This window comes from Ipomoea triloba, chromosome 8 (genome assembly GCF_003576645.1).
Source record: "Ipomoea triloba cultivar NCNSP0323 chromosome 8, ASM357664v1".
In the NCBI taxonomy this organism is placed as follows: Eukaryota; Viridiplantae; Streptophyta; class Magnoliopsida; order Solanales; family Convolvulaceae; genus Ipomoea; species Ipomoea triloba.
Window position 1 is genome coordinate 18296601 of NC_044923.1, and position 14433 is coordinate 18311033.

Genomic DNA, 14433 nt, shown 5'->3' on the forward strand with positions numbered 1-14433 from the left:
TTTTTTAATTAAATAATTAAATTCTATATCAATAGCTACCCTAAAAATTGAGATTTTTAATATTTTAATTTCTTAGTCTAGAGATTTTCTATCTAATTAATGTCACCACCAATCTCACGGGCAAATATATTAATTAAAATATGCAAATCATTCACTCATACTGACTTACCAATTTTAAACCATCAAGCACTAACAATATAGTCCCAAAAAAAAAAAAAAAAACACTCACTTTTGTGGTGGTGCCTTCTTGTGTGTTTGTGATGCCTAACATAAAAGCTATTCCATGGCCAATTAACCAACAAGAATTACATACACATCAAGGTTCTTGGCAATTAATAATTACAAAAACCCGTTAGTAAATTAAATACTTACGGATTTTTGAGTAAGTAAATTTAGGGTGTGTTGGTTCACACATGGAAATCGGAATCGGAATGGGTATCAAATACTTGGTAATGGTGATGAAAGTATTTTGCATGTTTGGTAGTAAAGTGGAATGGAAATAATTATTAATAGTTAGGGGAAGCGGAGGAGGAAGGAAAAACCCTTATTTTATTAGGGAATAAATTTTGCAATTAAGAGGTAATCAAAATACATACTTCGTAGTAATGTTCTAAATTAAACATGTCAACCAAACAATAACAATGACTTTTATACTACTCATTCCTGATAGCTAAATTTGTCAACCAAACACACCCTTGTTTTTCAATCATATAACCATTATGATGACATCCAAATTTCAATCATAGAATAAGTTCATTCGACTTTTTGACTTTTTTGTTGCATTAATTTCAAATCAATGGAACACACAGTTTTGTAACAGAACACCTTGTTTGTTTGTTTATATTATAAAATCCATTAAATTTGGTCCGATTCAGTGAGCTAAATTAAGCCATCTGGAATATAATACTTAGAAGAGTCAATGGTTCTTGGCTTGGATAGCCATCGCATCGCAATTTGGATAAACTTCAAATTTTATCATACATTTCACACTGGATTGTATAAAATTAAGCATGGAGCTAAAAGCTTTGAAACTCACTTTTAATTTCTTCTTCCAAAAATGGCTTTCTTATGGCTTTTGATCTTCGTTGTTTCATATTATTCCTTCTTGTGTACAAACGCAGAGCTTATAAGTTCTCTGCCCGGGCAGCCTCAGAACGTGACCTTCAAGCAGTATTCTGACTATATTGTCACAGATGATCGCCATGCCAGAGCTCTGTTTTACTATTTTGTGGAAGCACAGTCAAAAGACGCACTGTCACTCCCTCTTACATTGTGGCTTAGTGGAGGTAATATCATCTTTCTTGATGAGAGAGATAGATCAAAAGAGTTAAGTTGATGAACTGAAATCATATATGAAAGGGTATGTATTTTTGTTGGGCAGAGGCCGGTAAGACCAAGTCCAATACCATATGATAGGGAAATTGTTGAACAGAGGTTCGTAAAGGGTTAAGTCCAGCACCATATGGCTAGGGAAATTGTTGGACGGAGGTCGTAAAGGTCTAAGTCTAGCACCATATGGCTAGGGAAATTGTTGAACGGGGTCGGTAAAGGGCCAAGCCCAGCACTATATGGCTAGGGAAATTGTTGGACGGAGGTCGGTAAAGGACCAAGTCCAGCACCTTATTGGCTCTCGAAAATGTGTGGCCGTAGAAATAAAATTGTGCATTCGCTATTAGCTATATCTTTTGGCATATTGGTAAGCGTTTGATCCTAACAAGTGGTATTATAGTCAATTATGAGTACCGGCAGTTAAGATTGAATAGTACGTGTTGGGAGGGGATGGTAAGCGCTTGATTCTAACAACTTTGTTAATATTAGGCAGGTCCGGGATGTTCTTCTATTGGCCTTGGTCTATTCAGGGAAAATGGTCCATTTAGACCAGGGAAAGATGGGAACCTCATAAAGAATGAATTTTCTTGGAATTTAGGTAATGTTGACTTGGTTTGTTTTTTCAAGAATCTTATCATCTTAATGTTGACTAACTTGATCGATAATGTAATGAAATGAACAGTGTCGAACATGTTATATGTTGAGTCTCCTGTTGGAGTTGGATTCTCATACTCTAATACGAGCTCAGACTACAACAATTGGAACGATACCATGACAGGTAGGTACTAATTTTTTATTTTTATTTTTATTTTTTTACCTTGAATGACCAACTTTTTCTAAGTTAATTGATAGATTTAATTTGGCTGTATTGTTAACTATCTTGTTCTTTCACAGCTGATGAAAATTTGAAGTTCCTTCTCAAGTGGTTCGAAAAGTTCCCTGAATATAGAAATCTAGATTTGTACTTAGCCGGGGATAGTTATGCAGGTAAACATTTTTTTAATGATTATATATATATAGAACCTGACTCCCATGAAAATCATGTCTTAAGTGAAAACGTGCGAACTACTAAATGAATGCCCTGCACTTATGTCACGAATGCATTGCAACTACTCCAACATGCCTGGAGGATGAGCAGAGACCTTTGACAAAGCTTTGCAGTGCATTCATGTAGTATTTGCAATACATTTTTATGGTTCACGCATTATCACCTAAAAAAGTGTTTTCAAATGATCTGAATTTATATATATATATTAATATATATACCCTTAATTTTGTCCAAACTTAAAAATATAATGAATGTGTGGTGTGCATGGAATGGTATCAGGTCACTTTGTACCTCAACTTGCTGCACTACTACTTGAATACAACAGGAAACCAAATGTGAACCCAATCAAGCTCAAAGGCATTGCAGTGAGTTCCTTCAATTCAATTCTACATTATATATATTTTTACATTATTATTTCAGAATTCATTTGTTTATACATATATATATGCTTTTTTTTGGATGATCAGCTTGGGAACCCACTTCTAGATATTGTGATCAGTGTTGATTCAGCTGATTATCTGTGGTACCATGGAGCCATTTCTGCAGAATTGCGCACTATGAAGAAGAAACTATGTAACGGAACAAGATTCTTCCTTGAGTACTCACAAAATAAACCATCTGAAGATTGTAAGAAAATGATGACTAAGATGGAGGAGGAGTTGGGCGTCGATTTCGATACCGGAGATATGCTCTTGCCCAGATGTGTATCTGGACAACAAGATGTAAGTAAAACATATATATATATATGGTGCATACATACAAGAGTCGATCTCTCCGACCTTGATGTTATTCATTTTTCATTTTTCTCATGCACCTAAATGACCCAATATATAACTCTTAGCTTGTTTCTTTATGTTGGGCGAAGCCCAGTAAAAACTAAAACTCTGTTTGGAAATAGAATGTTAGTTGATAACTGTTAGCTGATTAGATTATAGGGTACCTAATAGGACATTAGGTTGCCCATACACCAAAGTCTACAGACATTTGTTGCACCTAGTGAAATGTCGCCTCCATCACTATTGTTCCATCCAAACTCCTATACTATTGACCAACTCTTGGTTAAATAGCTGTTAGTTGATAACATTAGCTGATTGTAAAAAGTGTTTGGTAAATTAGTTGTTAGCGGATAGCTATTTGGTATAATTTCTTTTCTCAAAAAGTTATTTGAAAAAGTTGTTTTGAGCAACTTTTTGAATTTTAACATTTTGGAGTTACAAAAAGCTGATTATTAACTAAACACTCATATTAATTTTTTAATCAAGTCAAATAACTAATAGTGGGCAAATAAGCTAAAATTGACTGATAAACTAACTAACTATTTTACCAAAGAAGGCCTAAGTCTAAGCACCCAGTGATTGGGGATTGTTAGGCGGCAATCATTATTGTATATACCATGATCCACATAGCTGTGTGAACTATAAATAAAAAGTACATTTTTAATATACTAAAAGTACATTATTTTTGTACATAAAGTACATTATTTTAGAGTACATTATTTTTATACTAAAGGTACATTATTTGATATTAATGTACTTTCAGTACAAAAATAATATACTTTCAGTATAATAAAAATGTACTTTTTATTTTTGGTCCACACAACTGTGTGGACCATGGTCCATGCAATAATTTGCCGTTAGGCGGAGACCAGACCAAGTCCAACACTCAGCATCCTAAAAATGTGTTGCAGTATAAGAAAATAAAGTTGTGTCTTTGCTAGGTCACGGGTTCATGTCCCAGTAATAACATGTTGTGTGGAGGCTAGACCAAGCTCATGTGCAGGGAGCGGTATTGGGAGGGAAAATTGTTGGGTAGAGGATGATAAAAGCCAAATCTAATACTCGATGGTTAGAGAATTGTTGGGAGGAAGTCAGCTACTAGCTATAGCACTTGATCCTAACACTTAACTTCACTGTTTTAGGTTGGTAGTGAAACAACAGGCATTGGGGATCCATGCCTTGCTGACAGGATAACTGCATACCTAAACAAGCCAGAAGTTCAGAAAGCTTTACATGCCAATACAACTGGCCTGCCATACCTCTGGGATCTCTGTTCAGGGTATATTATATATCTTCTACTTCAATTAATCTATTATTCTCTCATGTTTCAAAGCACCAAAAAAGTGTGCTAATATAAACGTGTATACTAAAAAATGGCTGCAGGCCTATTAAGTATCAGATGGACAATTTAGCTATTAACATCATGCCTACATTATCAGCATTTCTGAAGAAAGAGCATATTCCAATTCTGCTTTACAGGTAGATTAAGTTTTGATAATCCTATCCTCAGTAATTTCTAATCCGTTTTGATATCCCATTTCTGAAGAAGGAGCATATATATCCCAATTCTACTTTTTTAATTTAAGTATCACTATTTTTATTTTATTTTATTTTTTATTTTGAAATAGTGGAGATCAAGATGTAAAAGTTCCGGTCACACAAACAAGAAAAATTGCAAATATGCTTGCTAGACATGTGAAGCTCACCACTTTGCAGGAGAATGGTCCATGGTATAATGGCTATCAGGTACACCACTTTGCATGCTAAACTCATCGAATTGAAGAAACCAAATTAAATTCAATTTCTTCTACAAAAGTTAATTTTGGAATAATTTAAGCCGTGTGTGTTCAGGTTTTTCACTTTAAGATCGAGTTAATTAAATTCTAGTTTGTTGGCTGTTATTTTGTATAGGTGGGAGGATGGAGTGAAGCTTTTGGTAAATTGAGGGAAGGGAAAAATGTGACATACTTAACGTTTGCAACAGTGAAGGGGGGAGCTCATATTGTGCCATTTACATCTCCTTCTCAATCTCTTATACTTTTCAAATCATTTATCAATGGATCTCCACCACCCACAACTAGGCTCAACTAGCTTGCTACTGATGCTTAGAAACACATATTGTTAAATTTGTGTACTACTATGACCTATCAAAGTTCAAATTTTCTTTCTTTAAAAAAAAAAGAACTTACCAGTGTAATAAAATTGTGTTATTCCATTAATAATTAAGAAAATTAATGTATTATTGAATAATTTTGAAAAAGTATTTTATTATAACTCACCCGTGTGATGCATGGAATGGATTTGTTATAATATATTAAGAATATTTGGATCAATATATAATTATATAGATTATAACATCAAAATATTATATAGTTCAAATGAAGATATGATTTGGATCAATTATGTTTTCTGATGTTATATCATTGCTTGAATTCGAGCAAATAATTGTTGAATTAATAGTTAATGTGTAGATGTACGCTTACAATGCTGAAACAAAAGTAAAAACAACAATGAAGGTGCTCATACCACAAGGTTATCGTCAGCCAAAAAAAATAAATAAGTCATCCTAAAAAAATACATACCAAGAATCTTCAATGACAAAATCAATTAACCTTTGAAGTTTTTGATTGACTTGGATAACTTTTGGCTAAATAATGGCAACTACACAACGAATCAAATACGCGAAAACCAACCAAACCATCCATTTTCAGTTGGTATAGTTATGGATGAATTATTAGAATATAAAAAAGAAAATAAAAAAGAAATGCAAATACCACCTAATATAGAACAAAATTGTAATAAAAAGTTACCAATTAGCTGATTACTATCCACACCTCCTGGAACCTTCAATGACCCAAAATCCTTGAGTTTAAACATCTCTTTGGGAAAATTGGATTCATCTTGATTCATAACGCCAATCAAAGTGTCATTGTTCGCTTTCATAATGTACTTGTGCTCACACGACTTAAACCTCATGTGACAGGTTTGCACAATGAAATTGTTGAATTCTTTGACAAATTCTTTGGGAATTTGTAAATGGATGCAAATTTCCGAGGAGATGACCCATAAATATTAATACAGGGTCAGTCCTGAGCATGGGCGGGCTAGGCGACCGCCCAGGGCCCCATGCTAGAAGGGGTCTATCCATATATATGTATATGTATACATATATATATTATAGTGTTATAATTATATTAGAAAACAACTCAATTGGGTAGCTCAAGTGGTAAGTGAATTTTTTTTGTGAGGAAAAATTTTGGGAGAATGTGGGTTCGATTCCCACAAATGACAATTTCTCTTAGGCTGGCTCCCACAAAGTTGTGGTTGCAGCTAAAGAAGGAGAACTTTTTAAAAATTAATAGAATCACAAAGAGGAGATATAAATAAATTTTTCAAAAAAAAATGCATTTCATGTTATTTGAGATTATTATTTTTTAGTATTACTAGTATTTTCGCCATGCGCTGAACAGAATGAATTTGTTATAATATTTTAAGAATATTTGGAATAATATACCATTATATAAATTATAACATCGAATATTATATAGTGCAATTGATGAAATTAGTTAGATTGATTATGTTTTCTGATGTTTTTTTTGCTTGAATGAGAGCAAATTTGATTCACGGATAAATTTTTGTATTATTTATTTAGATAATAAAATTAAAGATAAAATAATTTTTTATTTAAAATATAACATTGAATATGTACATTTATTTGATTATAAGAGATTAAATTTTAATTTTAATTTTTTATATAGGGCCCATTTTTTTTTATTTCGCCCAGGGCCTCCAAAATGTTTGGACCGGCCCTGTATTAATAAATAAATAAATAATATAAACTTTATAGCATTTTCTATCATGAATATATTATTAATACTATTAAACACCATGAACTGTTCAATGGTTATTCTATTCATCAATTACATCTTAGAAAATGTACATGATGAATCAGGTAATTAAAGATGAAAAAAAAACATGGAAATTGAAGTTTTAGGACATTTTACATTTTAAAAAGTAGTAATAGTTTGTGGAGGTCAAAGTAGACTTTTTTTTTTAATAGATAAATTTACAAATAAACAGTTCATCCACATTAAAATTCCTTTGCTGAATAGATGATGAAAATAATAACCTTTAAGCATGAAGGATGCTCATCAAACTCAATCAAAATTTTCAAATGAGATGTTGTCACAGTGTATAGAAAATGTAATCATACTTCCTAAATATAAATGAAATAAAACCACTTTTAATGTAATCAAAACACTGAACCATAACAATATTGACATTAAAATTTTAATTTTTTTGATCTACATGTATATATTATGTGGTTTTTTTTCGAGCAAATACCAATTTTGGTCCCACGAGTATTAGCAAAATGACAGTTTTGGTCCACATGTTTAATTTCTACCAATTTTCATCCACGACTATTGTTTTAGTACCTTTTCTCATCCACGACTATTATTTTAGTGCCAAAATTTATCGCGTTGGTCACTTATCTGTTTAAAACGTGTTGAAATTTAAAAATTTTAAGGGTATTTTCATCCTTTCAATTTAATATCCCAATTTTAACATGAATAAATGAATTTAAGTCCTAAAATTGATCACAATTCACAATTTTTCTCCTCATCTTACCTTAATTTGAGGAGGAAAACTGCAAATTGTGGTCAATCTTAAGGCTTAAATCCATTTGTTCATGCTCAAAATTGGGATATTAAGTTGAAAAGGATGAAAATACCCTTAAAACTTTTAGATTTTGGCACATTTTAAACGGATGGGTGACCGGCGTGATGAACTTTGGCACTAAAATAATAGTCGTGGATGAAAATTGGTACTAAAACAATAGTCGTGGATGAAAATTGGTAGAAATTAAACATGTGAACCAAAACTGTCATTTTGTTAATACTCGTGAGACTAAAATTGGAATTATTTGCTCTTTTTTTTTTTTCACATAAAGTTAGTTTTGATAGTCAAACTGCAAATTAAAATATATTAATTTTACCAATAACTAAATTTCAAAATGTTTCAGATTCATAAGTATATATAAGTAAAACTCTCATCTAAAGCCTAATTTTTTTGGTCAATATTTATATATATAAAGCAAGTCTACATATAAAGCAAGTCTCTGACTACTGTGAGAAGTTAGTAACCTTGAGTCTAACATGCAACATAAAGCATCGTATGATAGAGGGTAGTTAACTTTGAGGGTAGACCATTCAAGCATATAAGCATGTTTCGATCTTATTTGTAAGCTTTCAAAATTCAAATCATCATAATGGCATCAGGCAAACAAAAATATGCAAGAATTTTTTTTAAAAAAAAAAAAAAAGAAAAAAAAAGTGATATGCAAACCTCCTCCAGCTTTTTAAAAATACAGCTATGAGTAGGGGTGTGCAAACCCGACCCAACCTGACGAACCCATCCGGTCCGAGATCCGAAAATTAACTTCGGTTGGATATCCGAATCCGAGAAAGAAAAATTGATCCGACCAAAGTTTGTTTCGGAAATTTAAAAATCGGTGGGGTTTGAATATTGTCCACCCGATCCGTCCGAAATATCCGAAATAATGTGTATATATATTTTTAAATAGCATTGTGATATGTATATACTGTAATATATAATAAAAAAATAATATCCACTAATGAATGTTTGGGAAGATTAAACAACAGCCAACATGCTTTCTTGGATAATTAAAAATAACTCCTGTGCAAGACCCCAGCACCCAGCAGTCCGCTTCTACCTCAATGCCTCCACTCCGCTTCTGCTTCCACCTCCACCAGATGGCCGGTTGCTAACTCGCTGCCTCAGCTCGCCTCCGCCACAGGTCTCCACGGCTCCACCTCTTTGTCGTTGCTACAACTGCAGGTAAGTTTATTGTTTTTTTCTCCCCAAGCAAAACAAATTGTATAGAGAATATGGGAAGGAAAAGGCTGTGGTGTTTCAGAAGAGGAAGAACTTGAGATCAGCTGTCACTTTTGGGTTTTGGCTCATCCAACGCTGCATAGAGAAGGTTCTTAAGTTTGTTTAATTCAACACGAACACATCTGAATATCCGATTAAATCCGTCCGAATCCGACTTCATAATATCCGATAGTTTTACTAAATTAATTTATACGGATTGGGTTAACAAAATACAAACCGAACTCCGAACGGGTTGACGATTTTAATATCCGAACCGTCCGATGCACAGGGCTAGCTATGAGATTTGATTACACCTTCAATTAAAAACCTTATTCCCTAATTTAAAAAGGTATCATTCCATCCTATTGGTAATATGATTTTTAAGTTTGGATTAGTGCTTTTAGATTTATTTTTTTTTATTTTTTTTTATTTTTTTATTTTTTGTTCGTATTAGTGCTTCGTATGTCATTATATTAGGATCAATTGCCTTGATTTTTTGTTTTTGTATTTTTAAAACCTTTATTCCCATTATATATAGGGTCATGCATAACCAAACATCAATATTGATAATCATTCCAATTTCACCCTACTACCAAATATGCAAAATACTTTTACCAAAACCCATATCATTACCAAGTATTTGATTCTCATTCCGATTCTAATTCCCACGTGCGAATCAAACACACCCTTAATAATAGGGGTAGTTGTTTGAGTTGGGTTTTCAATGCCACTCAAATAACTCTAATTAGACTTTTCTATATTGAAGTATAGTCAAATACTAAGGACATTTGGGAGAGAAATATGCTTTATAAGTGGTGTTCTAACTATCTCGTACATGTAGGGGTAAATCTTAAAATTGAAAGTGGAGAATTGTAGAACCACACTTGCATTCATTAGAGGTGAGCAAGGATCTGTCAAATCCGTAAAATTCGCTCCGATCCAATCCGTATTCACTTAAAGTATATGGGATAATATGGATCCACTTAGTGAAATTCCACTACTAGTGGATTGGATATACGAATGTGACTTCTTAAAAATTCGCTATATCTAATCCGCTCCGCTAATCCATTACCAAAACGACATAGTTTTATACCTATATATATATATATATATATATATAGTTTTATAGAAATATCTTAAAGAATCATTGAAATTGGAAACTTTGAACTTTTCTAATAAAGATTAGAAATATTTTCGTCTGATCTAGAAAGAATCAAAAGTCTTGAAGTTTAGAAAGGTTGAAAATAAAGATCGGAAATCATCAAAAGGAGATTGGAAAGCAAGACGAGAAATTAGGAAAGTAACCAAAACATGCATTTCTCCATCAATTATTTGTATTTTTTAATAATTGGATATTTTGTTTTTTTTTTAAATGAAATATTTGAAAATTGATTATTTTGATTTTTTAATGTTTGAAATCTTGTATTATAAATTATTTTATTTTTTAAAACTTAAAATTCACCATTCGATCCGCATCAAATCCACTAAATCCACTTTTAGCAAATCAGATCAGGTTGGATCCGCACGCTTTGCAAATACGGATGCATATGAGATTTTTCAAATCCGTCTTTAACGAATTAGATGTGAATTCTCTCCAAATCTGCTCCAATCCACCCCGCGCTCACCTTTAGCACATACCCACTATGAACCTTAGAATCAATTCTTTTTCTTCCTTTTTTTTTTTTGTGTGTTGTTACTTTTTTTTTTCTTTGTAGTTTCTTTTATTCTATGCATTTACTAGTCTCAAACAAAACCGGCCATAAAATGACTAAGGGTGTGTTTGGTTGACAAGTTTAGTTATTAGGAATGGGTATCAAAGTTATTGTTATTGTTTGGTTGACAGGTTTTTAAAACACTACTATAAGTTTTGATTATCTCATTAATTGCAAAACACGTTCCCTAATAAAATAAGGGTTTCATTTCCCTTCTTCCTCCGCTTCCCCAACTATTAATAACCATTCACATTCAACCTTACTACCAAACATGTAAAATACTTTCATCAAAACTCATTACCATTATCAAGTATTTGATACCCATTTCGATTCTGGTTCCCATGTGCGAACCAAACACACCCTAAATATAAATAACCTTAATTGTGTTCTTGCCTTAATACAATTGAAATCCTTTGATTCAACTGTGTCTTTCATTATCCTGAAATTAAGGGTGCGTTTGGTTCGCACATGGAAATCGGAATCGGAATGGGTATCAAATACTTGGTAATGGTAATGGGTTTTGGTGGAAGTATTTAGCATGTTTGGTAGTTGGGTGGAATGGGAATGATTATTAATAGTTGGGGAAGAAATGAGGAAGGGAGATGAAACCTTTATTTAATAAGGGTATGGGTTTTCTCATTTATGAGGTATTCCAAACCCATAGTACCCAAACCCATAGTAGCATTCACAAAACCTATCAACCAAACACAAGCAATCACTTTCATACACATTCCTTATACCTAAACCCACCAACCAAACACACCCTAAGAATTACTGACTTATTAGTATAAATAATTAGGAGGTCTCACAATCTCAAGCATAAGCAATTGTTTTAGGGATTTGTTTATTGTCTTCAAGGGAATTCATAAGTTCAAGTACCCTTTATTCGCTGGTTAATTTCTTTAATTGTACTTTAGATTCTCCTTGCTCCTCTCGGTTGTTGGCTATTCTTTTATTTTATTTTAATTACTAAATAGATTCGTCAACATATTTTAAATGCTTAATAACAAAATGATAGTTAGCACTAGTATTCATAATCCACATAGGATACTAGACTCATTACTCACTCTTCTATACTTGAAATGATATGTATGTGCACTTACTTTTCAATTTGGCCCTAAGGAAACAAAGGAAGCAATTAGGGAACATTTTTGGACAAAATCATAACTTTTGACAATAAAATAAGGTTAAATATGGTATAAAAATAGAAATAATTAAGCATTTATCACTGTCCCAAACAAAACCTTAAATATAAATAACTCACTTTTCTACGTCCGTACGTCGTACTTGAAAATTGCTGCTAGCTATAAACAATTAAAATGGTACTTCTGTTGTATGGAGAATTCTGTGACATATCACAGATTCATATGGTAATCCTATAACCTTTATCATAATTAGCCATGTGATTGCACGCCATGTGTTCACATCCAAATTTCAATATAACTTAATTCGACTTTTTGACTTTTTTGTTGCATTAATTTCAAATCAGTGGAACACACAGTTTTGTAACAGAACACCTTGTTTGCTTGTATATTATAAATATAAATAAAATCCACTAAATTTGGTCCGATTCAGTGAGCTAAATTAAGCCATCTGCAATATATACATACTAGTATGCTACCCGTGCAATGCACGGACTAAATATTTGAAATATTAAAATAATTCTATGTTATTAAAAACTATTAATATTATTAAATTTCATATATAATAAGGAAATATTTACTCATTTATAAAGTTTTATTATTTAAAAATTATGTTGATTTGATATGATAAAATTATGAACATAAATATTTGTAATTAAAATATAAATTGATATTTAAGGTGGTTAATTACTAAAATAATAAACTATATTAAAAGAGTTGAATGTAAAGTATTTAAAATTTCACCCGTGCGATACACAATATTAATTCGATCAATTATATAAGAATATACTCCAAGAGTATTAAGCGATAGTATACAATATTAACTAAATGATATGAATATGTGATTGCATGTAAATTCTTTTTTTTTTTCTGACAAATAATAAATTAAGTATAAAACATGTACAAAAAGCTACATAATTACACTTATATATTGTGAATTTGTGATGCACAAATAGAACATATTATAAAATTCATGTAATATTATGATAATTTCATAATTTTAATACGAAAAATCAATAATAAATTCAAAATATTCTAACATAATACGAAGAATTAAATTCTATTATAAATTTAAAACTTAAAATTTTAAAATTTGTTCAAAAAATAATTTTTGAGTACTATTGACTCTAACACAGTATAATATTTGTTTAATATACTATTTAAAAATTATTTAAAATAAACACACATTATTACAACACAATTATTTTCACAAATCTAAATGAGACGTAAAATAATAATCTTTAGACAATTTTTTAATGGAAAATTGTAATTTATGCCCCTCAATAATATGTCAATTATTAATGTCACCCCTGAATTATTAGTGGTGTGTAAATGTCGCCCCTCAATTTTCAAAACGATACATATTTCTTTGTTGCAACCAACATTTCTTTGTAAAATCATAAGTTAAGATCTCTACTATATTTCCATGGTCATATTGTTGGTATTGAGTGCTATCATTTAGTCATAAAAAATTGTATTCAACGAAACACCTAATTAAACATCAATATAAAAAAGTTATTTTTTTAAGTACATATAAAAAAGATATTTAGTAAAATGTAAAATAACAAATTGTAGGCTTAAATATGAGTTTTTGAAAATTTTCAATATTTTTAAATTTTTTAAATGCATAATTTAGAATGAAACAATAGGTTTAAGTATAATATTTAGCATAATTCCAAATATATAATACTTTTATCACAATTATAATTTTAAAAAATACTGTAATTTTTTTGGAACTATTCATTTTAGGGTTTCGGACATAAAATTCTCTTTTACTCGTCTCTTATCTTCTCCATCACTCACCACTCTCATACTCACTGTCTTTATCTCTCACCCTTCGCTGCTCTCACCCACCCATCGCTCTCTCTCTCTGGCTCTTNTGCATTAATTTCAAATCAGTGGAACACACAGTTTTGTAACAGAACACCTTGTTTGCTTGTATATTATAAATATAAATAAAATCCACTAAATTTGGTCCGATTCAGTGAGCTAAATTAAGCCATCTGCAATATATACATACTAGTATGCTACCCGTGCAATGCACGGACTAAATATTTGAAATATTAAAATAATTCTATGTTATTAAAAACTATTAATATTATTAAATTTCATATATAATAAGGAAATATTTACTCATTTATAAAGTTTTATTATTTAAAAATTATGTTGATTTGATATGATAAAATTATGAACATAAATATTTGTAATTAAAATATAAATTGATATTTAAGGTGGTTAATTACTAAAATAATAAACTATATTAAAAGAGTTGAATGTAAAGTATTTAAAATTTCACCCGTGCGATACACAATATTAATTCGATCAATTATATAAGAATATACTCCAAGAGTATTAAGCGATAGTATACAATATTAACTAAATGATATGAATATGTGATTGCATGTAAATTCTTTTTTTTTTTCTGACAAATAATAAATTAAGTATAAAACATGTACAAAAAGCTACATAATTACACTTATATATTGTGAATTTGTGATGCACAAATAGAACATATTATAAAATTCATGTAA

General features: G+C 31.0%; 1 protein-coding gene across 1 annotated transcript; it reads left to right on the plus strand.

The window, feature by feature from the left end:
* Nucleotides 1-1033: 1033 nt before the first annotated feature.
* LOC116027739 (serine carboxypeptidase-like 45) lies at nucleotides 1034-5395 on the plus strand. Its single transcript, XM_031269477.1, has 10 exons — nucleotides 1034-1286; nucleotides 1823-1927; nucleotides 2012-2107; nucleotides 2224-2316; nucleotides 2657-2742; nucleotides 2845-3099; nucleotides 4296-4432; nucleotides 4537-4632; nucleotides 4782-4899; nucleotides 5065-5395. Exons 1-10 carry the CDS (start codon nucleotides 1058-1060, stop codon nucleotides 5242-5244), a joined length of 1395 nt encoding a protein of 464 aa, XP_031125337.1. The 5' UTR covers nucleotides 1034-1057; the 3' UTR covers nucleotides 5245-5395.
* Nucleotides 5396-14433: the final 9038 nt, after the last annotated feature.

Bases quoted from the DNA above. Each gene is read 5' to 3' on its own strand.
- LOC116027739 (XM_031269477.1), top strand. From the start codon at position 1,058: ATGGCTTTCTTATGGCTTTTGATCTTCGTTGTTTCATATTATTCCTTC. The intron at 2,317-2,656 runs GTAAACATTTTT...GAATGGTATCAG, and splicing joins AGCCGGGGATAGTTATGCAG to GTCACTTTGTACCTCAACTT. The intron at 4,433-4,536 runs GTATATTATATA...AAATGGCTGCAG, and splicing joins CTCTGGGATCTCTGTTCAGG to GCCTATTAAGTATCAGATGG.